Here is a 24,439-nt window from a genome sequence, read left to right as displayed (position 1 = left end):
AATGAGCAGAGGATTATTAGCAAAAACAAAGCAGGCTAGCTAGCAAACTGTATACATCCTGGTATTTTTGGCATGTTACATAAACAAACAGGAACACACTTAAATTTTTCTTTCAAACATGAATGACTGGATGGGACAGAATAAATGCCTTTGTTTGTGTAATATTTAAACTGAAGGCACTTTTTAACAAGGGAGGGGAGGATAAAATGATTGAAGAACATGTCATAGTTACATGTTTGTCACATGCCTAATGGTTTATCAAAAAGCATTTCTTGTAGTTGTAAAAAAAAAAATCTGTAAAAAAACTGTAATTCCAAAATGTCTACATTTCTTTTATTTCATTTGATTAACAAACTGCTGATGTCTCACATTAACATGGACTCAACTTTCAAAAGGAAAGAAACCAGACTGTGAATTCATCCTGCATTTTTTATTACTAGAAGCACTGAAGAGCATAATTGTTTCACTACCTTCACAGGCCAAAGGAACAATCTTTAAGTTGAACATTTTTTAGATTTATCTTAATCTTTTGTCAAATTCAATGTGTTTATAATCAACGTTTTCTGAACTCTGCGAGACAGCGAGCACCTTCTGTCATCTCTAAGAGAGCTTAAAGATTTCATTTTGAATAACATCAAATGTATTCTTTAAATCAAAGAAAGTGTTTTGTTTAACCCTCCTGTTACCCTCAAATTTACTAACATATTTTATCCTTGGGGTCAATTTGAAGCCAGCAATTTAAACCTCCAGAAACTGATTGTTACCCAGGCTTATGTGTCAGGTACTTTATGTTTCTTTGTTGACTACCTAAATAAAACATATTTCAAGCATAAACAGAATTTAAAGCATTCAGAAGGACTGTATTTGTAAAACAGAACATCAAACTGCTGTGAGTCTGTCATGCTCTCGTCGGCTAACTAACCCTGCCTTGTTTCTATGTTATCAAAACGTATGCCACAGGACACATCATTGAATCTCTTTAGAGACATGGTGGCTGGAAATATTATATCTCAATCTAAAGGTTGGCGGTTTGATCCCAGCTCCTGCATTCACATGCAGAAGTGTCCTTGGTTATATTGACCTCAATATCATCCAAAACAACCAAAAACAAATGTGTGTACAATGTTGATATTTCTCATGTTATATACAGCCTGGGGTCAAATTGATCCCAAGGAACACTGATGCAAAAATTTTTTTTACTGGAACATTTTATTGGAACATATCAACATTTTCATTTTACGTTTTCCCAGTTGTCCCCATTAAATTAGGAAAAGTCATGAAATATGAAACCAAAAAAATCAAACACTGAATGGGGGTCCAATTGACCCCAAGGATAATAGGAGGGTTAAAAAGTATTCATATCCTTTGTATTCCTGACACATTAGAGTTTTGTAGGTGTTGCTCTCTTCTAACTGAAGCTGAGTTTGACCACTTCCTGTGTGTTTTGGAGAAATTTGGATCATGTGACGAGACTATGAGTTGATGGATGTTTGGACCGGAGTTACATGTTTAACCTGCCAGTGAAAGCTTTACACGCTGGCTCACAGGTGACACCACCAGCAGAGTTTAAGAGTTGCTAGCTTGTCCTTTCCAGTATGAATATATCAATCTTTCCTCGCTGTGGACTCAACTCCTACTGTTCATAATTTACCTGCAAAAATATCCTAAAAAGCATGCTAACTAAAGTCAGATCGGAGGGCTGGTGCAGCAGGGGCTCATCTTCATTAACATTCATCAGACTGGGTTTAGTCAAGGGTCCTGTTCCTTACACATTTGGAGAGACACCTGTTCCTCTGATACATCACAGACATTTGGAGAAAGTCAATATCAGCTGCAAATTTTGACAGCAGGATGAGTTTTTCATGAGCTTGTGCTCGAGCATTGCAGTTAAAAGTAAGCAGCAAAGTTGTGCTTACCTTTTGTAAATGAGCCCCCTGGCCTCTCATCACACTCAGCCAGAGGCTAACGTTACTGCAAGGCCTCAGCATTTAAATATTAACCAAGCTCCAGGAAGGGGAGGAGGAGGAGGAGGGGGGGCCAACCCTGACTTTTCAACAGCATATGCACTGTTAACATGCACTAACGCAGATTTTACATAATAAATAAATAACTCCCAAGTACAAAAGGTATAAGCGGGGGCTCGAGCAGTGGCATAGACACAGACAGTCAGTACCTGCTGAAGTGGAGATGAGAAAAACGACACAGGGTTGAGAGAATGAGGGGTGGGGGTGGTGGTGCTAGACTCACCTCAGGGACATTTCTCTTGAACTCCCTGCTCAGCTCTACCAGGTGCTTGTGGGAATGTTCGCTCTCCTCTTGTCGACCAGCCAGCTCAGACGCTACAGAGTTTAGCTCCCTCTACAAACACACAAAAGAGAGAGAAACGGTGAGAGGAGGAAGAGTGGAGAGACACGGCACTTTAGGGAGCCTGCCAACGCTCATCCAGTAAAGCTTAGAGTGTACATAAATAAAAATACACTGCTGAATATTAACAATGTAATCCTTCATGATCTCACAGCAGTAATACTTACAGCTAGCCCTGGCCCATAAATAATTAAGCCAAAATAAATCCAATGGCTACAGTAGCAGAAGGCCTTTTAGATAATCAGTATTTGAAATAATCAATACGCTTGCAACGGCTATAGAGCGCCAGAGAGGGAGTGGGGTAAGAGAGAGAGGGTAGAGAGAGAGAGAGAGTGAACGAGACAGTCAAAGGAGGAGGGGGGAGTCACGTGTAGAGACCCAATAACCTGACAAACACCCTTGCAAACTAATAGAGCTTCCTCCTGAAATGAAAGGTTGTTTTTTAAGCCCGGCCAAGACCTGATTCAAACATACAAACGCCCCGCTTGCTGTCGTAATTACCACAGGTCAGATCTATTTTCAGCCTCTTTTCAGTCTCTCTCCCATCGCCTGCACCAATCTTTATACTGATCCTGCACTGATTTTCAATACATGACAGCAGCCTCCATAGCTTTAACCAAATTACCCTCCTGCTACAACAACAGCCCTAATCGCTATTCCATTAATGTCTGTGCACACTGCTTCTTTACATGTCTGTGTTGTATGAAATGAGAGCTCCACCCCGGCAACATGTCTGATCCGCTATTCAAAGCTCTCTGTGTAGCAGGACCTTTATCAGAACCATGCATTCATGCTGGACTCAGCTGCACCACATGCTATCCACAAATCCAATATTATTGATCAGTCATCCAATTCCCGGCTCTTTCAGCAAACAGAAAAAACGAAAGGAAAACAGATTCAAACTCTGCTGTACCGAGCAGCTCTGAAACAGACAGCTGGACCTGCTCTTCATTTTCACTCTGATTCTCAGTAATTGATGAGGAGCTTCTTCTCTAACTGCTGGGTTACAATAAAAAAGTGGAGTAGGGGATTCAATTACCTCTGAAAATTTATATATGACGCCGGGAAATTAAATTGACTGTTTTAATTAATCTGCAGTCTTACTTAAAGGCAATTTCATAAATCATCACACGTGGAGAAAAAAAAGAGAGAGACAATGGAGGGGTGAAACTTCAACGTGACAGCCTCGTGGGAGGACGGCAGGCAGTCGGTTAGAGGAGCAGGCTGTTAATTGAAGGGCTGCTGGTTCAAGTCCCTGGATTTCTTTAGGTAGAAGTGGCTAAAGAAGGACTCAGTGGACACCTATGATGTGAAGAGTTTGACGCTACATCGTAGATTTGTAATCAACAAGGACAAAAAGAGGAAATCCAACTGGGTTAGAGTTTTATTTTCTACTGAAGATGTCAATGTTTCTGACAAATGCATTTCTTAACAAAGAAGCTGCTGACTGTTTCAGTTTATGGTCAAAAACAGTCTTGACATCAGATTATTAAAGCAGTGAGAATTTTTACAAGGACTGTACATGTGGTCCTCATCTGAAGACTATAGTGTCTGTGTTCATCGTAGTGAAAGGGAGTATTTAAAGATGTCAGCTGGTGTTGTTTCATATTTTAATTCATATTGTATAATGTTTAATTATCTTTCTTGTGCTGGGGAAGATTAGATGTTTGTTAGATATGGATGTAGAGCAGAAACTAGCTTACTTCTGCTCAGCATTAGACGTTGGAGGAAACCTTGAGCTTGACTTTCTTAAAAGGTAGGAAATAAAAAAGAAGCCATTAATTTGTTAGAACTATAGTTTAGCGGGGTTTTTTTTAACTTCCTCACCCCAATCCACTGTGCTGATCAAACAAAGGACTTTAACTGAGAGGATTTCTGTCCTTTCCTGTCTTAAAGCTGGGTTTGGTAGTCAGATTTAGACACCCTTTTTGTTATACTGGTTAAAATGATCTTTATGTTGGGGTTGCTGGTGGCCTAGCGGTCTAAGCACCCCATGTACAGAGGCTGCAGTCCTCGTCGCAGGGGTCGCCGGTTCGATTCCCTGCCAGTCGACCATTTCCTGCATGTCTTCCCCCACTTTCTACTCCCCACATTTCCTGTCTCTCTTCAGCTGTACTAATAAAGGCAAAAAGGCCAAAAACATAACTTAAAAAAAAAAAAAGATCTTTATGTCCCGATGGTAATCAATACATAATGTGTTCTTAAAAAAGAAACAAAAAAGCAGCTATCTTCAGATGGAGTAAACCTGGGAAAACACCAACCAATCCCTGCCATCAGGAGCCCAATCAAATCCCATCCTGCCATTCTGCCCGCCTCCTGTACGTACATTTCATGTTTGTTTGTGTTTTTAACTTTCACTATATGTTTTGGTGTTTTCTTACCGCTGATTGAGACATGAGTTCACATAGTGCAAAAAACAATCAGAGTGCTGAGGACTGGTTTTAAATCTGTCACGATCATATGGTCGCAAATCAGCGGCGCTCGTGCGTGAGCAGGGGCGTCGTTTTGGAGGAATGCTACATTCAAATTCATGCTAGTTTTCCATGGCTACCAACCCTAGCTTGAAGTCTAATTCCAACAGATAATGCTGATCTTATATTTCACCCTAATCATCACCGTGTCCTAATCAAACTACCTTAGCCTAAAATCTTCAAGATAAAGACAACAAAATGGTTGGGTTGGCTTTAGGCACCAGTATGACGTTTTTTAGGAACTCTACAGAAATATAAATCTTCCCACATGACTCAAACAAAGGTCTGCTGTACTCCTGAGTTCACTTCAAAGCAGGAAGCCATGAAGATAAATCTGAGGCCACAATTTCCTGCCAATCATGACATAGCAGATACTGCCAATCACAGTAGAGATGCTCCTAAACGATCAATGACTTAATTTAGTGCTCCAAAACTAAGAAATATGTGGTAGAAGGATCATACAGCTGGTAGCTTCGGTCTTTAACCTGATTTTTCACAGTGAGAATTATAAAAATGATATGAATTATTGCCTGCCGTATATATTAAGTGACTGGCTCAGGGAGTGGAGTAGGTTGTTACCTAATTACAGGGTTGGCAGTTCAATCTTTAGCTCTTTGAAAATAAAAGCCTACAAACTTTAAAGCACTTTGCCAGACATTAATAATAGTGTTCTGTTGAGGAGCCCAATAAAGCCGAAGATACTCTCTCTTTACATTTCTAACATTAGCTGATAAGATACACAATTAATTTATCAAACATCCAGTTAAAACCGCTGCATGCTATCTTAAAAAGAGAGAGAATCCAAATGTTATTGATGTTACTGGTGGGGAAATGTGTCACTCCTGGTAAGTCCTCCTGTCACTGTAAAGGCCATGGTTGTAAAGGATAAGGCAACATAACTTTGAAAATTCCTGTTAGCACTTACAGTCCATCTGGGATGAGCCTTACTGCAGATTAGAGAGTGGGCTTTCAGAAGCCAGCCAACCTCTACTAGATTCAAATGGCCTCAGACCGGCTAATCTGGCCAAGAGAAAATTCCTGGAGAAGTGACTTTGAGTGGATTTTGTAAGTACTTAAGATATAACAGTGTGGTGAATCTCAGTCTGCCAGTGCTTCAGTGGCCTCTGTGTTCACTTCTTATTGCTGCTCCTTAGATGAGAATGGTGAATACTCAAGCTGTATGCAAGCCAAACAGTGCTACCATAATGGCGCTGTTATTTTGAAAGCACCCCTACAGTTTTTCAGACCATTAAAAAGGGAGGGGAGCCTGGGCAACAGCCCATCAAATGAAACCTACTGTCTGTCTTCCTGGAACGAAGTGAAGCAGAACAGACTGTTTGTTACTTTGGTTGTCTTGCTCAGATTGATGAAGGGAGGAACTCCACAGTGTTGTGTTTCTCATCGGTATCTCAGGAGACAAAGGATACCAAAGAAGATTTCTCCTTTGCTTGTTTATCAGATGTGATCCATTTCAGCCAACAACCAGGGCACATTTCGGATCGCTAATAAACTTGTGTTATCTGCCTCCATTGTGTTGAGCTTCATCCATCATGAAATCATGTACATGAGGAGGTGACTGTTTCCAGAGGGAGGAACACTTGGAATCAGAAGTGTGCGAGGACGAGTTTCTTGGTAATCATCCAATAGTTTTTAAATAAGATTATCGGGACCAGATTTTCAATGTGTGGCTGTCGGGTCAATACAGAGCTCCTGTCATTAAGCCTCTGCCAGTCAAACATCCAGCCATAATTGATGAGTTTTCCCAGAGGAGGCTGGACCTGTCACTGGGGCTGGAAGGACAAAAAAAGAGGATTCTTGAGCATGGCAACAGTCCTGGTGTTCAATGCAATCTGTGAGCAATCAGGGACTTTGGACTTGAAGCAAAGACCAGGAGAGAGAAAGTTTGTTGGACTGAATAGGACAGACCACCAGGCTCTTGGCAGTCAGTGGATGAACTTGTAGTTCACATGTAGAGTCTGCTACTCTGACTCTGTCCTATCAACATCTGTGCTGGTGCCCTCACATGATCTGACAGGCAGACATTATACTGCATTATAAGGTCTCAGGTTTATGTTAGTGTACGGCATAAATGACTGCAGGGCGCAGTTGTTTGAGAAATATGGAGGCCTATGAATCGTAAGGATTATGACAAAAGCTGTCTGTCAAGTATGTTTTATTTTTCTGTGAATGATTGGAGGCAAGTTATCTGAAGCATCAGCAGCAACAGAGAGTATAAGTCTGATTATCAAACCAGCACAAGCGTCTCAGAGCAGAGAAATGTACTGTAACAATCAGTGCAAATGCTTTAGCTAAAATGCGGAGCACACTAATGTATTGTGTTGGAGAAGATCTGACATTGATTCATTAAACCTAGCTCATTTTGATTACATCTGTAGTGGTAAGCTATTTTCTCTCCTTTCACAAAGACAACCAATGGTGGAAAATGTTGACAACCGAGAAAAAAAAAACTACCAAGGTACCGCAATGAGGTAGACAGAGTCAAAATCACTATTGTGTGCAGTGGGCTTGGACAGCACAAATTAAAGAGGAAAAAATAGGGTGGAGGAGGAGAGAGGGGAAAATGCAGATGGGGTATTATTTTTCTTTTTGTATCCCATCTAATTGCAATCATAGGCAGATGTCTGAAAGTGTGACAGCATCAGCAGAATTGCTGCTGAGAGCACAGAATCTTTGTCTAAAAATAATCAGACATTCTGTGTGCTGCTGTTTGTTATAATGGTAATCGATGCTGGAGGCTTTGAATTCCATCAATTTATAGATCCACTCTGTTCTGCCTGGTGACTGTACTGCCTCACAACCCCCATCGCATACGCACACCAACGCAAAAAAACACACACACACTCTCACGCAAGGTCTCACACAATAGAGCGGGTGGGCATACATGCGTGCACAGAGACACACGTGTGCCGATATATCCACACACGGAGGCTGCGGGAAGGCAGACTTGTGTGCGATTAAGATAAGTGTGGTTTCCTTTCATACATTCCTTGTCGCCTTCCATTCTCTGTGCGGTGAAAGATTGTCCAGAGCTGCCTCAGATTAGCCTTGCATCTCAGACGCCACATTTGAGAAGGGGGGGCTGATCAATAAATCAAATCACCACAATCAATGGCCCCAATCACTGCAGTCTAGTCTGGCTTCAACATTATTACTGGCAATCCCTTCAGCCATTTGGGGAGGTGGGGGCAGTTTGATGGGGAGGGCAGTGCAGGGAAAAGTGCACATTGGCGCCTGTCCATATGAAAGATCCAACATGAACTCTTATCTGGCCCACTTGGGCTGAATATCAGTTAAGGGCAGAAGAGACAGACGTGTGTGTGTGTGTGCGTGTGTGCGTGTGTGTGTGTGTGCGTGTTAGATTGTCCAGACAGAGGGATCTAGGCAGGAGGAGCCTCTGACCTCCTTGACCTAGCGCTAGCAACGTGAGCTGAGCATGCGGCCGCTGACAGGGAAACACTAGGGGGCTGCTATCACCTGGCAGCTCCCTCCATCTGTTTACCAATGACCACTTCTCCTTCTCTTTTGCTCTCCATCAGCTTGGGTGGGGCTGCTCAGATTCATACCACCATCACACTGCTGCTATTAGACCACATGACACCTGTATAATGCATATAATTATGCATAATAATTATGAGTTAATGGAAGGAGATTGATGGATTTAATCCACTGAAATGATCCAGACTTAGTGATATATTTATACTGAGGTTGTTCTCCCTTTACTGGAGCATGCTGGGTATTCTAATGTAGGTTAAACCTGGTTCATAATGTCCTCTGAATCAGCAGGCAGTCTTTAACACCACTCATACCACACGAGCAGTAACCTCGGGTCTTTCGATTCAAAGCCAAAGTGATTAAAACTGCAGATCCTTGAGTGTCCACTAGAGGCTGGCTCCAAAAGCCCTTAAAGCCACATACACACCTATTCTAAAAAGCCTATTTTAACATCTTTACAGAATTGTTTAATAACTCATTAGTTTAAAAACATTATGAGCATAATTTAAAGCATGGCTGACTTGACTGACAGGCAAGCAGAGTGTAGCTGCTAGCAAGGAGGCTTAAGGCCTGCCTCGACTCCACCTCTTTGCCGCAAGCTGGGTTGTCCTAATGTTAGGCTGAGCCAGCAAGGTTAGGTTGATTTCCTTAGATGAGTAATGATGAACAATAGTCTGTTATGTAGAAGCTGAACAGGAGATTGTTAGTTTAGCTCAACATGGAGACTGGAGGCTGAGGGAAGCCACACAGTCTTTCAGTACAACTGCTCCCATCTGAGATAAAGTACACAATAGGGATGTGCATATTTAGTCGAATACATGATAACATTTTGGCACCATTAAACACGTTATTAATATATTTTAGTAATGCAGGCCTGAAATGGAGGCGTATGTCTGAGCTCTAGCACAGCCACCTGCCACTGGTCGCAGCTGTAGCTCTGGCTGAATCCTTCCTTTAATTGTTAAATGGGATTTGTAAATGGCTTCTGTGTGTTGTGGAGGGCAGTGTTGAAGCCGACTGAAATAAACTTCAACTTCAATGACTACCAGGTTACTACTCAGGGCTCTCAAGTCTTTCAACCTGTCCACACGCTCACACGCCACACCTTGTATTTCTCACGCAGAATAATTACTAGGACAATGCCCGTCAAGTTGTCAGCTGGTCGAAATTTTTGTTTCCATTCAAACAACTAATCAGTCACTTCAGAACTAGGGATGGGCATTTCAAGCCAAAATACTATTCGATAATCATTGGCATCTATTCAATGATTATTCTAATAAGTCTGGCGGGAATACTGTATTTCAACCCGGCACCAATGAAAATGATGAGAAATTGTACTTTTAAAATGAGAAAATATTCTAAATAACTCTTTGATTTTTACAAAGTGAACGAATATTCGAAAACCATTGCCCATCCCTATTCTGATCCCCTAAAGCAAACAAGCGCTCACACCCCTTCAGACTAAACGTTGTTGTCTATAGTTACTTTTTGTATTAAATAAATAATTCATAATGAATAAATTCTCACACAAGCTAAAAACAAGCTTGTTGTTTCCTAGAAAGTCTACTCAGTTTGCAAAGTTCATGCAAAGCGTACTGTCTTCTAGTCATTGATCCATATTTAACAGATTCATTTAGAATTTTTGAGAAATGAATATCAAAATGTAAAACTTAGCTGAAGAGTTAAGTGAGGTTGCTTTCTGGAAGATTTATCTAAAATAAAACCTACAACTTCAATCCTGACACCCGAGGCTTTAATGCTGCACAGTGTTTGGTCCCAGACCTAACTCCTGCTCTATCTGTTATTCACATTATTAGCTATTGTCCACTCTGAGACAACAATACTCACTCCACCCTGAAGAGATATGTAGGAAGCATTTAGACTGTGAGGACTTACAACCAAGAAAATCACATTAATTTTGACACCTCTCTAAACTCCGGACTGGTAAGTCTGATAAATCATCCAAAATAATTAATCCCCAGTCAGTCAGACTGTCTTCAAGTTGCATGCTAAATCTTACAAAAGGAGGGAGAAGCGTGTGAGCGTTACAACCATCAGCAAAAGGTGTGACTGGTGTTGTCAGCCATTATTCGTCATACCCTGCTTCAGTTAGAGAGTTTTTGGCGCCTGATGCACCGGAGCACAGCCTACTTGTCAACACTTCTCTCTCTTTAATTCCAGCATGCTCAGTTGGACACATGCACATGCGTTTCTAATTTCTCACTGATAGAACACATCTTAGCATGATCAGGGAAGCTCTAATTCCATTTATTGTCAAGTCTTATTAAAAGTAGTAGTAAGAAGTATCATGCAAACATGATATCAGTCCTCTTAGACTATTATGTTTCCCCTCTCAATCCAATGAATAACTTTAAATGTTCTCCAATTAGAAAATTTAAATTACAATCTATGACTGAATGCTCCAAACGAGGGCCAATTACAACACCTTATTTATCATCATTAAGGCCGACCATTGTTCTGCTCCTTTCAAACTCTGTGGTTACAATCAGAGTGTCTATTGTCATTGTGTGGTACATGCAGGGTGACTAATTACACAGTCCTATGATTCATTAGCAGACTAGTGGGTTGAAACCTGAGAAGACATGATAACCTCAGTCTGCGAAATGATCGGCTAACAGAGATGTGAGGATGGAAGAGTGACAGGCATGTTCTACAACAGCTCAGCGTTCACAACACCAAGTCCTCCAAATTGAGAGGGACACATCAAAGAGAAGGAGAGCAGAGCTGTGTCGAAGTTGAACAACAAAAATTGGGGACGAGGTTTGTTTTGCCATTTCTTTCAGGTTGTGAAAGAGGATCGCACTGCGGGGGACTCGTGTCTGTGAAGCTTCACCATTGAGGTCAGTTAGTGGGAGAGGAGGGAGGCTCCGGAAGATGCAGCCATCACCACAATGGCCCACTTTCACCTGAAATGACGAGCAGGAGCGATGCAACACAGCTAACCTGCGATTGTTTATTCTCTCTTAAGAAATGTCAATCTGTTCACTCTCAGGTGTGCTGCTCTTCCTCTTGTTTTTGTTGTTTTCTCCCCCCTACTCTCTCCGTTTTCCCTTGTCGATTGCAGCAAGATCAAAGCGACGCCGCTGGAAGAATCTGAATATTTCAGGTGTGGAGAGAGGGCTGCGTTTCACACCACCTGTGTAGAGCTGAGAGACGGGTCCCTCCTCTCGCTCAGACTCAGTTAGCGAGGGCCCCTGGGGCCCGGCGACATAAACCAGGGCCACCTGTCTTAGACAGAGGGAGCGCTCCTTACCCTCTTTCTCTCTATCGCACTTTCATTTTACAGCATTTGAACCAAAAATAAATGAATCTAAATAGAGCGGTGAGAGTGGGAATAAAACCAGTACCGACAACAAGCAGCTGAGAGCTTTGAGCGCTGTCACAAAGGCTTCGAGATCTGGCAGACGAGTTCAGTGCCGCAGAATGGGAGCAGCCACTTGAAAGGGCAGTTTATACATGAATCAGTTTATAATATGCAGGCTTCTGCAGTAGAAGGTAGCTCTCATATATTAAATGATGAAGACGGTCAAGAGAATCACCAGGATTACTTTCTGCCATAACGCTGCACACGGTGTGGAGCGAGGCTGCGAGATGATTTTCATCACATCATCAGGGCTGCCATTTCTGACCCAAAGCAAATAAAAAGGATCCCTGATGTCCGCATCGGCGTTAACAGTTTGATGTAGCTGCTCTCCTTGGAGGGCTGTGTGCCCTGACATGTGTGCAAGTGTAAGCACTTGTGCAAACGCGTGTGTATGTGCGAGTGGACGTGTGTTCAGGGGGGCGTGGAGCAGGTTCCACACTACCGGTTCCCAGCCATGTCTCTCAAAAGGGCCGTAAAGTCTTTACAGCAAATTCCTTACATTCATCTGTGTCAGAGCGCTCGGCACACATTAGGCGTTTACACGGGAGGAAACACAATCTATTTGATGCTACACTGCCCACACGTCCAAAGCCCTCCTCCCCACACTGGAGATTCACAGTGTTTAACTTCCATTTCATATTCTGAACAGGCAGGCAGACAGGCCGACGAGTGTAGGGAATGGACTCCATCTTGCTGTAAATCAGCATTTAAACACCCAGCTAAATGTAATCTGGAAAGAGTCAACAAGAGGCCCTCACATTACGCTGCTCAAGATATTTGTTTTTATTTATTCGGGAATTTGCAATTGATTTTTGTTGTTCTCTCTAATGATCTATGCAAACGTTCAGCCAAAAAAGTCACACTTCATTTTGTTTCCCCCGACTGCTGCTCGCCATCTTTTAATATCAGTAGTGCTTATGAGAACAAGTGGAGGTTAATCTTGGGAGCGGGTCACAGCCAGCCAGCTCTTTGTAAATGTCAGCTGGGAGATCCAGGCCTTTCTTATTACCACACTAAACCAACAAGGCTGACGGGTCTAAGACGGATGTGTGACTTGGAGGTGTCTTCCCCCCACTTCTCACCACCATCACGGAGCAGAGCTAGCACCGAAAACCTTATTAATCAATCGATTTATCGCCATAAATCAGGCCAGGCTTTGATTGTATCAGCAAGTCATGCAATCAATCAATTAGTCAGGACCTAGCGGCCCAATTTGCCTAAAGAAAGATGAATGCTCCCCCACATCATCCATTCGGTTGTCCGTTTACCCATCAAACACGGCTGCTGTTGACTCTCAGGCCCAACATGCATCCTTTTATCGATTTCTGCAGATTAAACTTGCAAAGGAATCAAAGGACACTTAACTGACTGGGAATAATTCTGCCTCTCTCATTTGTAGTGAAGTATGTTCTGTGCTCTCCTTTGATAGTGTTGCCTCATATCATCAAAACAACAAAGTGTAAATATTCAAATCAGAACTACAGAGCTCTTATGAGGGATCCAGCAGAGAGAAGCAACAGCTATACAGAGAAATACTTACAAGTAGCTGGACCCACTCTGAGAAAAAAGGCTCTGAATCGGATGGATCAGGGTTCATTATCAGTCAACCCTACCCAGGTTTATATGCCAAGGCAAGGGGGAGCGAGGGGGAGCGAGCAAGGAAACAGCTGGATGAACAAACTGTGGAAAACATATGTATAATGACATATTTGTTTCATATTTCATCCCAACTGTGAATTCCAATCCACGTTGTGACACCAGCTGCCTCGGTCCAATGCCTCCCATCTGCAACTTGGTGTCAGGATGTCTCAGAGGACGGGCTGGGAAACTTTGGGGACGACAGAAACCGACAGGAGCAAGTAGAGCACGACAGAGTGGGCTGCCGGAGCCTCGGAGTGCTTCTCCCCCAGCAGCAGGTTGGTATGTGGCAGACTGCGGAGCTGCTGTGGAGAGGAAAGAACACCAGGGACTCCCCAGGGAGGAAGTCTGCGCTGGGATTAGAGCCCCGCTAGACCTGGTTCTGCTTCACACCCCCAGACCCCGCTGTGCCGCAGCCAGGGGGGCCCTCCGAGTTATCTGGGGGGGTTTACAGTTCTGCCCAATCTCCCCAAGCCTCACCATGTAATTAGAGATAAAGACAGAGGGCTCAGATACTCAACCTCAATTCTCCCAGCTTCACACGAGGCTGCCCACCCATAGCCCCCAGAGGACCCGCTCAGCACTGACACCACACCTGTGTAAGCAAGCTGTGACACGGGGTCATGATTGATTGGCATCCTAAGTTTAAGAGTCCTACGTCACTTCACCGTGATTTGCAGAAGCACTTGGTTTTCAGCCCCATATTCAAGTTTTTCCTCTTCTGCAGAGGAGGCTTCATCTCGTGAAAACCTCAGGTGAACAATAAGCACAGTAAATAAGTAATTTTTCTTCATATTTCCTTCCTCTAAAACTTCATTCAGGCAACGGGGGAAAATTTAGAGCGGGAGGCAGAGGAGGAACTCTCGACTATATTCAAGAAACACAAAATTATACTATAGAGGGATCCATTATTCATCTCAGATACATTTTTCATTTAAGAGTGGGCTGGATATGAGCAATGATGAATGCATCGCCCAGGATGCAATTTGTATGTAAAATAACAGAAGATTACAGAATATGTTTTAAGTGCAAATGCAGTTTGTTGCCATCTAAGTAGAAAATACATTTCTACAAAAAGGAATAAGACCTGAGCCCTGTGATGCTGCTTCATAAAATCACTTAGCCCACAGCTAGGCCCCTCCAGTCCTTATGAAGGGTCACAGTGAGAGGCTCAGGTGATGAATGAGCAGACTTGAGTAGATTTTCATTCATATTATATACACTACCTCTTGGCAGGCCATTTGGAAATGAGGGATAAGTAAACCGAATAACTACGGCTAATTCAACTTACACCCAGCTCAGCAGCATATTTCCTTGAAATCCAGCCTTCTGCAGTGAGCACATAAAGAGCACTCGCAGGCGCACCGTTACATGTCTACGCACAAGTGCACACAAACATACCACAGTGTTTCACTGCCTGCCAGGCATCCACATGTTCCTCTCAGGACTCGCTCTCTCCTCATCAGCTTCACTCGGTGCACACCGATTCAATTCAGTGCCTCTCAAAGACACACAAAGAGCCTTCCCCTCCATTCAAAGAACAAAGATTGAATACAGCCTCCTAACACAAGACATGCCCACCACAGAGCATGTAATACAACTCATTACAGGGCACACAGGGTGCAGGGCGCTGTGATGGGAGAGACACGCACAACAGGGAGAGAACAGGGGGCCGCTACACCAACATCTCCATCTTTCCTCTCCACTACCAGAACTCCAAAACCAACCTTAATAACTAAAGCAACTCCATTGATTTTTGGATTCTCTGAAATAAGAGTTGTAACAGTGGAGGGGAAACCCAGAACACTTTGACACTTTGGAGGAAAGCATCACAGAGCGGCCCACAGACAGCGTTCAGGGGTTAATTCAGGACTGCAGTGTAACTTCCCTGCTGGCTCTTAAAAACTGTGGATGACCCACAACAAACTGTGTCCAATCACAAAGAGACAAGGGGACAGTGAATCTGGGTCAGCCACATTGATCTCAGCTGTTCAGTGCATAGCTATGGGGTCAGGTTTTTGTTTGCTGATAAGGCGGTATACTAGGTTTGGTTTGGTGCATGTTGAGCAAAAGAGCAGAAGCTGTGTTAGTGAGTTGGGGAGAAGAATAAGGTGAATTGGCTAATCCACCACTGCACACGGCCTCGTGAATCTTCCCTAACCTCGGGGCAATAGCATGACCTGAGGCAAAGCATTACACACATTAAAAAGGCATGAACTTCAGAGCATTGGCGTTTCAAGCATGCAATCAATGGGGCCACAGGTGCAAACATTTCTGCACTGCCAGTGGAATGCCATTTTTTTTACCCCTCGAAGGATTACAGTGGAACCTGTTTCTGCACCGCGTTCATGTTAATGTCAGCAATAATAAAGACCTGCAGCACAAGAAACAATAAAAAAGGAGCATGAGCTGGAGACAGCTTTTGGAGGTGGGTTGGAAACAACACGGGGAGTCAGTAGAGAGGGCAGGATGTGAGGAGTCTGTCAACTTCTCCCTGTCTGCTCCTGTGTTCGCTCGCTTCAGACTGAGGCGAGCAAATGGGCCTAATTCACACTGGCTGTGTGTGAGTGTCTCTGCTGTCTAGCAGCGTGAGCGGGAATTAGATCTATGGTTTGTAGCCTTCATCCCTTCCCAGACAGACTTGTTCCGGCTCAGAGGCGCTGCCTAATCCGCACCTCTCTCCCGCTTGCACTCCCGGAAAATGACTTCACACAGCTGCCTCAAACGCCCAACGCAGCAATTCTCATCTGACTGAACTCCCCCCTCTACTAAAAAAAAAACTCAGCAGACCTCCCATAGCTCATTTAACATACCAATTCCTCCCAAACGCCCACCCTGCCCCCCTACCGCAAAGATGAGAACAAGGAGGAAAACAACTACAGCCCTACTTGATAATTTAAGGGCCCTTTTCTCCAGAGAGCTGTCAAAATCAGCAGCACAAGGGAAAGAATCCAAGATGGGAGGCCTCATGCTTGTGTTCAGATATCCGTGTGTGTCCAGCCTGCGTTAACCAGGCAGGATGTTCAAAATGCTGCACAGGTGTGTACATCACCTGAGAACAGGGAGGTCGTGATTCCCCAAATTGAGATCTGATGCAGTTATACGAAGAAAAAAAACAAAGTTTTAGTCAGTGACTGCTGCACCAGAGCAGAGCAGTAATTACTGTAGACACCAATTAACCACTATCACTAAAAATACTATATGCAGAATTCAACTGCAGTCTTTATCATTGTGTGTTTTTTTAAAGGGACAAAGCATATTATAAAATCAACTCTCAATGCAAATAAGTATGGACCTGAGTGGGAATAAAGTTGAGTGGGTAAACAGTCCTCAGAATATATCTGATCATTTTGGGTTTTAAGAACATTTATTTGTTTATTAGTTTTCTGTCTGATATTCTGACACAGGATTGGTTGGTGAGAAAAAAAAACTATAAAAGCACAGATCCAGAGGGGCGCCGTTGGGGTAGCAGTCTTAGCATGCACCCTATATAGGAGGCCATGGTCTTGTTGCAGCAGTCACGGGTTCGACTCCCGGCCTGGACCATTTGCTGCATGTATTTCCTGTCTCTCTTCAGCTGTCCTATCCATTAAAGACGAAAATGCCCTAAAATAGATTTTTAAAAAGCACAGATCCCCATTTCACTTTAAATCTTTCAGACTAAAAGTTATTTTACTGTCGTCTGGCTCATTGTATCTCTACCATCACGCCCTCTTCCTGTATCTATCTGCAGATCTGACCATGCAGAGGTTGAGAGTTGAATTAAAGTGAACGTCTGTTCATGGAAAGAACTCTGGGAACACAAAACCAAGTGAATTATCCTTTTAAAGCTCAGGTTTTATCAGGTGTCTTCTTCTTCTCCTTGTGGTCAAAGAAACAGAGACAGGTCGTTCTGTGAGAGGGACGCTCCCAGGCACAGTGGCCTATTTGGGTCATGCGGGGTAACGCCAGATAATAGCAAGGCCACTCAGACAAACACTCCTGCCTTGAAGACAGGAAACTGAAAGAGGTCTTTCTTATAAACCGAAGCCTACCTAATGGCTTTCATCTGTTTTATAAGCACCCGCATACCAGACTGAACCAGGAAGTCTCGCTCTTCTTCACCTGCTTTTGTTTTTTTCTCAGAGCTACAGCGACAAAAGAAGCTTCAGTTGTTCAGAAAGTGATTTCCAGATCTCAAAAAATAGCCTTTTGGCTCTTTGGGGAATGTTTGCTTCAATGTTTGAGAGTACTTCAAGAGACGAAACAACCGCAAAAGTTGAAGGAGCAAACATCGTCTACCATACGCTGAAATTGAAGCGTTTATAGGCAGTCGACTGATGCTGTGAGAAATGCAGTGTAGTTCTCAAGAACTCCTTAGGCAGCAGTGAGAAACAAGTGATATTACAAGAAAGGGAGAATGATTAAAGCCTAATATGGCATAGTAGAGAGGAGAGAGAGAGGTGATTTATCCCTTCACGGCCTTTTGACACTAAATTAAACTGTTGAGTCCATTCCCCCGTGCCAGCTAGTTATCTTTCCAGGCTAATTTAACACTATAATTTACATTCCATATAAAATACATCCTGATGTGGTGCTGTCAAGGCCGTACATCATTTGCAGAGAGTGCTCCAGTTTCAGTGAAAAGGACAGAATTAGATCATATTCATGATGCAATTAAACACTTCAGTGGGAATCGATGTAAAACCGATGAGCCCTGAAAACAATGCATATGGCTGAGAACATTAGAACACATTACCTACCCTTGGATCCCTCGCTCCACAGACGCAATTTAAAATCCTCCACCACTCCACTCTCTGTCTCTCCAGATTCATAACGCACAGCGATAATAAATGAATTTTTCACAAAATTATTCAACTACTAAATTGCCCATGGTAACTGAGTATCAGATGAAAGTGATGTGAATTATTAAGTAGGGAAACTGTTTGTTCTCACCATGGGTGTAATAATCGGCCAAATGAGGAAGAGAAAGGGCGTGAGAGAGGCAGGTTACAGTAAAGGGAGGCCTCATAATAAACATGAGTGTGGATGTAAAAATGGGAAAACTCGGACTGCTGCCTGGGCCTCCAGCTGGGTTGATGGTATCGACCAATTTCCCTTGGGTGGTAGTGTGGGTTTTCTTATGGATACAGAGAGGGGAGCATTACGAGGCACTGCTGCACATTCTCATGTAAAACTGGCAACAGGCCCTCTGGAGCTGGCAAACCACTGCAACAGCCAGCCAATGTTACACCATCTCACCACATTTTACATAATCAGACAGACAGCGCAGCAGACCACACACTCACACCGCTCCACTCCAGATCACATCAACTACCTGTCACACTCAGCTCCGCTCTCCGATTGGCTCAGGGCTACAAACTCTAAAACACTTTAACACCTATTGAAAAGCAAACTACTCAAATTATTTTCTCAGCCCAAGCCCAAGTCTTATTTCCCTTCATCTCCATTTGCATTTGCACCAAACACTTTTTTATTGTCACAGCCAAAACTTGTTGATATTGTAAAAGCAGACAAATGTAATGAAATTCAGAATTTAAGAGCCATACAGAGGGCAGAGGTGCAGCAATTTGTAACCATTTCTGACAGGATGAGTTGGCCTCTCCAACTGAAACAGTAATTATGCTTAATGGTCCTTTAATCTGTCCATCAGGCTGGAGGTGAGCAGCCGGGTCAGCCTAAAGTGCTCCAGGCGTCACAGTGTGACAGGGTACAGTCAGAGGGGTGAAGTGCTCCACGAGGAGTGCTCGCTTCAGCACACAGCATCAGCAGGACGCAGAACTCCCTCCAACACACGCATTAGTTGACACATCGCACACCTACTGACCGTCTCCTGCATGAAAATGGTCGCAACTGGACCGCAGAAACACTCCCTGTATGTGGAGAAGTGAAAGAGGAAACAAGTTGGATCCAATGTGATAAAATCTGGATCATCTTGGATATGTGCTGTTAAAGTCTATACAGCGGTGAGGATAAGGAACAGTTGCTTCCAGCTGCAGCCCTGTGTGCTCTGCCATCACCTCTCGTCTGTGACTATGAAAGGATTTCTGTAAGTTTTAAGAAACAACTTGAGACAGAGGAGCCGGAATGACAGGTCATGTCTGTACATACCTGGACAGTCACGCATGTCTGAGCCCCCTACACACAGACAAAGCCAGAGAGCTTTCCAAGCAAAGAGACGGCATTAGGTCAATCCCAATAGTAATAGCAGAGACACAGGGTCCATACCAAAACAAGGGTGAACAAATAGTACCTTTGTACCCAGAGTCATTTGTACCCGGCTCAGGCGCCCGGCTATCTGGCAGATAGAGCTCCTGGTTCCAACTATGCATCTGCACTTGCGCTGTATTTGTTATCTTGGACAAGCATTCTCCCTCACCGTTTCAGTGGCCAAATAGAGAGGGGGGAGAAAACGAATCACTCCTAGACCTACTCCTGTTGTTCCCTCAGCTGTCAACACTTCTCACAGACTTCACCCCCGCCTAGCCACATCGATACAGAGAAGTGACTGCCGTTTGCTTTATGATTGCCTTGTTTTATTCTCTCAGCCGGGCTTTTTCTCAGCCCTCACCGCTCTAATCAGACTGCCTTGCCCGGACAACAGAGCCATTGTCTCTTTAAGTGAAAGAGGCAGTGGATCAGTGAATCCCTTTCCATTTTCCCGCTTTATTAGCCCAGCGGCACACTGCTGTTTATACTAGTGGGTATTCTGTGTTTGCTGAGAACAATTACAGTATGACAAATGATCCGTCAATGCCATCTATCAGGCCAGAGCTGACAGGAATCCTATAGACAGGGCAGCCATTCGTCCCTCGCTCCCCATCTCTGGGGTCCCATGCTTTAGTATCCATGACAACATGCAAGCCACTTGCCACGCTTGCCACTTCACAGTGAGAGATGAGCGCCTGTGAGTGGCTTTGAAAATTAGCCTTTGACACCCCATGTTCCTCTGCGCTCCCACCCTCCTAGCCTACAGTCCAGCCCCTTTGGGGGGGCCTCCATACAGCCCCAACCTTTCTTCAGAGTTAGGCTCGCACAAACACAAAAGGCAGGCACATCGCGAGACGCTCACATAAACATGCCTCTCCAGGTCTCCTAGTGTCAATTTTATTGTGCCTGAGCCATACGATTCCCAACATTAACCTCACAGCTACATTACCTATCCAGCAATGGAAAAGATAGAGAGGCACCAGCCGGGCCCACATCCATAAAACAGGTTTAAAAATAAAATGGTGGAAATAGAAAGAGAGAGGGCGAGAGGGGCTTTATGCACATGAGCTGCTGGCACATTATCAGAAAAATGAAAAACCGTATTTGTCATTTCTGTGTCAGTAATTTCATCAATTGCTTCCTGCAGACTCAAAGTCTCTGTAGGAAAATAATATGTTTACTTAGAGAGAGTTCAGCACGTTTCACATTGATGTTCAATCAGTGTTGTTGGTAATTTGTTGTCTACTGAAGCAATTAATTCACATGTTTGTGATCCATGTGTATGACAGAGGACCTCTTTACATGCTCACAGTGCTAACATGTTCTGAGTTACATGGTGCACTTCCTCAGCTTTACTCTACAGCCTGGAAAAATAATGTAATCTGTACTCAGTGTTATGGTACTCAATTTTTTCTGTTGAAAATTCAACAAATGTAGCATGAGCTTTAAAGCTGGGGTTGGTAGTCTCGGAAAACTAGCATGAATTTGAATGTAGCATGTCTTCAGGACTTCGTCCAAAACGACGCCCCCGCTCACATGCACGAGCACCTCTGATGCATGACCATATGACCGAGACTGATTCAAAACCGGTCCTCACCAAAACATTATCATAGTGAAAGTTAGAAACACAAACAAACATGGCTGCTGTTAGTACTCACAACTCTCATTCTAGCATTATCCAGTTGTACCGCTGACACGAAATCAGGAGAAAAGTTATAATGCATATAATACTGTAACAGCTCTACTGTTTTTAAACGTGTTCAGTGTAGATGTTCTTAATTCCTACAGTGTTGATGGTCAGTGAAGGCATCAGGAGAGGTGTAGAGTGAGTGAACGGGAGAGAGGAGAGACAAGAGGAGAAGTTCTTCATTCATTCAAACATTGATTGTTGCTTTGTTGGTTGGCGTGATCACGGCCGACAGTGACCGGTTATTAAAGATCAATGTGTTCATGAATCTGCTCGACAGCCCTACAGCGTCCAGGCGGACGGACGGTCACGCTACGATACATCTACATTTTCTGTAGGACTTACTAAATGTCATTAACTCTTTTGCTTGTCAGAGCCCCCGTGGTGAGAGCTTTTTAGACTCTGATCCGGACTACAGTCCTGAGCAAAGCACCTCATCGGGTCAGAGGGGACAGGCCCGAGGTCGAGCGAGAGGGGCAGTCAGTAGAGTCAGGGAAAGCAGAAGCAGAGGCAGGGGACAGGGACTCGGAGACGAGTGCACGCTGGGGAAATGTACGCACAGGTGGCAGGCAGAACAGCAGGACGGGATTTGATTGGTTTAAAACTTTGGGACCCAAAAACTGTGATTGCTTGGTGTTTTCCCAGGTTTACTGCGGCTGTAGATAGCATTTTTAAGAACACATTATGTATTGATTGCCATCGGGACATAAAGATCATTTTAACCAGTATACAAAAAGTGTATCTAAATCTGACTACCAACCCCAGTTTAAAAGACCAATCTGAGATGGTCCGTTCTTTAGGACGGCTAACACCATCAAATGTCTGTACTGATGCTGGAGGAACTGAAACTCAGAGACAACATCTGCTTACACTTTCCTCTCTCCAAATAGAGCAGAGATGGATAAAGATAAGGTTAAACTTTGATGATGAATCCCCATCAATACCAGGGAAAAATTGTTTTGTTGCCAAGTAGCAGTACTTAACCTTCCATCACCTTTTAGCTTGGAAGATAGTAAAGCAGCAAGGGATTAAAATGTATACAGCACAGATACGAGTGTTAATCTAATTCATGCTGTTATATATGTTTTCAAGAATATCAGAAGGTCAACTTCAGAAATGTGCATAAAACACTGAACTATAAATGCAAAGCATTTGCAGACATGCTTAAGCTCAAGTAAAGTATGAGAGATGTTGTGGGCCAAGCTTTAATTCCCTTTTGACTTCCAGACACACCTCTTTAGGGTTGTGTTTATGCCATAAACTACACTTGGCAGCTGAGGATCATATTACTACCGTGAAGCAAACAAACAAAGCTGTGCAAACGTGGTGCACTGTCAGAAGCAACGGTTTTATGGCTTGTGATTAATCATATTTGGAGAAACATTAAAGGGAAAGGAGGAAACTGGCTCCAGCACTAGGAGGTAAGGGTGTCAACTGATATAACCCACCACTGACATCAAGCAGAGCCAGCTAGCTCATTGATGTGGCAGCGTCTCATTTTCACCAGTTTGGAAGCAGACAGTTTTGCAGCGCCTTGCGGTTCTTAATTATCTTCCGACTTTGTCTAATTCAATCAACACAACTCAGATCTGGCTGCGAAATGGCACTCACATCCCCTCAAGCTCAGCAAGTCAAAAAACACTGAATAAGTGGAACAGTCAAACTGACAAAATGGCATAGCACATGAGAAATAACTGCTATTTTATCTCCCGGGCTGAGACCTCATCCACAGTGGAGGGGATGAGAGGAGGCTGAGAGAGCAGCCAATCAGCTTTTTGTTTTAAGTTACAAGGCTGTGTTCAGGGGGGACACAGGAGCCGTGTGCTTTGATGATGCTGCAGATGCTGCCCTGCTGAGCTGTGTGGGGTCAATCTGTTAGCTGAGACTCTGCTCTGATGCTTCCTGGCGAACCTAATATCCTGTTACAAGAAAGGCATCTAAATAAGATGTCAGGACGGCACACTCCCTCAAACACATTCCCAACAACTATTAGTTCTCAATACAACACAAGACAAACATGGCAGTATCTGTGCGGGCACACACGCACACCCCTGCAGAGAGAATTTCAAAGGTCATTAGGGATTAAATTGTTTGCCAATTTGCCGTCTAAAAAGTGAGCGACTAATGACAGGAGGAGGGATGGCTAAGCCCATCCCGCCAAAATCCTTTTCCACACCACAACTATTCCCACCCATTCACCTCCCGTCTCATTCTGAGGGCCACAGCATTATTAGATTTTGACATTATTAGCTGAAATAGCAGAGAGGCCCTGCTGTCATTATAAAGCCTTTACTTTCGCGCTGACTGCCAAATCTGTTTTGCACTAGCTACACACTGCCAAACCCAACAATGGCAGATTAGTGAAGCCCTTCTCCTGTTGCAGCAGAGGTTAATATAAAGTGACAGGGCTAAGTCCGCTCCGATTAAGTATGCTGAGAGATATTACAGCGGTTTGTTACATCAGATCGTTATTGGATTAAACAGCATGCACAACAATGAAAGTTTAATTTTAATTTTCGGCAGGAATATAAAACAGGCCCTGAGAGCTCTCCTGTCAGAACAAAGGCAGTATTACAATACCTTCTTGTTTTTGCTTCCCCTTGTGCCATTACCGGAGTGGCAGACTTGAGAAAAAAGATTATGGTAAGTGAGGATGTCAACCTTTAGATTTTTTTCTCCCCGAGGTTGATACATTATTTATAAACCAACAAAATTCAGCAGCATTTTAACAAGCATTTGGTAACCTAAATTATAAGAGTATGCAAACGGTATAAAAAATGATAAGAGTGCTGCACCCCCAACACACACCGTGTATGTACAGTCGTCTGCACCTGTGCTGCGTCCTGCAACGGCCCACTTGGCCACTGCATTGTTAGCTCTGCAAGAGGTCACTGCACCTGACCAATAAGCTGTTATTAATCCTTACAGAGTCATCCATTAGCCTGTCCAATTTTTATGACCCTCTTCTTTATTAGATGAGCTATCAGCTGTCCATATCTGGCAGAAATATAGGCTCCCTCATCTGAGCTCCAACACTCTCATCTTCCCAGAAGGTGTGAGTGTGCTGACCAGGTAGAGTAAACCTGAACCCCCCCCAGGGGGGAAAGGGGGGGTGGGGGTGGAGGGATCTGCCAGTCTCCTGGGGTATTCCCCACTGTCCCGTTACCTCCG

General features: G+C 43.7%; 1 protein-coding gene across 3 annotated transcripts in view; it reads right to left on the bottom strand.

The window, feature by feature from the left end:
- cux2b (cut-like homeobox 2b) overlaps positions 1 to 24,439 on the bottom strand; it is a 94,328-nt gene that overhangs the window by 53,504 nt on the left and 16,385 nt on the right. For all 3 annotated transcript variants that reach the window (XM_034692487.1, XM_034692486.1, XM_034692488.1), the window contains exon 2: positions 2,248 to 2,358. In XM_034692487.1, the coding sequence (XP_034548378.1) occupies positions 2,248 to 2,358 (111 nt within the window). The remainder of the gene's footprint in view (positions 1 to 2,247; positions 2,359 to 24,439) is intronic.

The sequence above is a fragment of the Notolabrus celidotus genome, chromosome 9, assembly GCF_009762535.1.
Source record: "Notolabrus celidotus isolate fNotCel1 chromosome 9, fNotCel1.pri, whole genome shotgun sequence".
Taxonomy (NCBI): domain Eukaryota; kingdom Metazoa; phylum Chordata; class Actinopteri; order Labriformes; family Labridae; genus Notolabrus; species Notolabrus celidotus.
The sequence above is the reverse complement of the archived record's forward strand: the minus strand, read 5'-3'. Positions and strand labels throughout refer to the sequence as shown.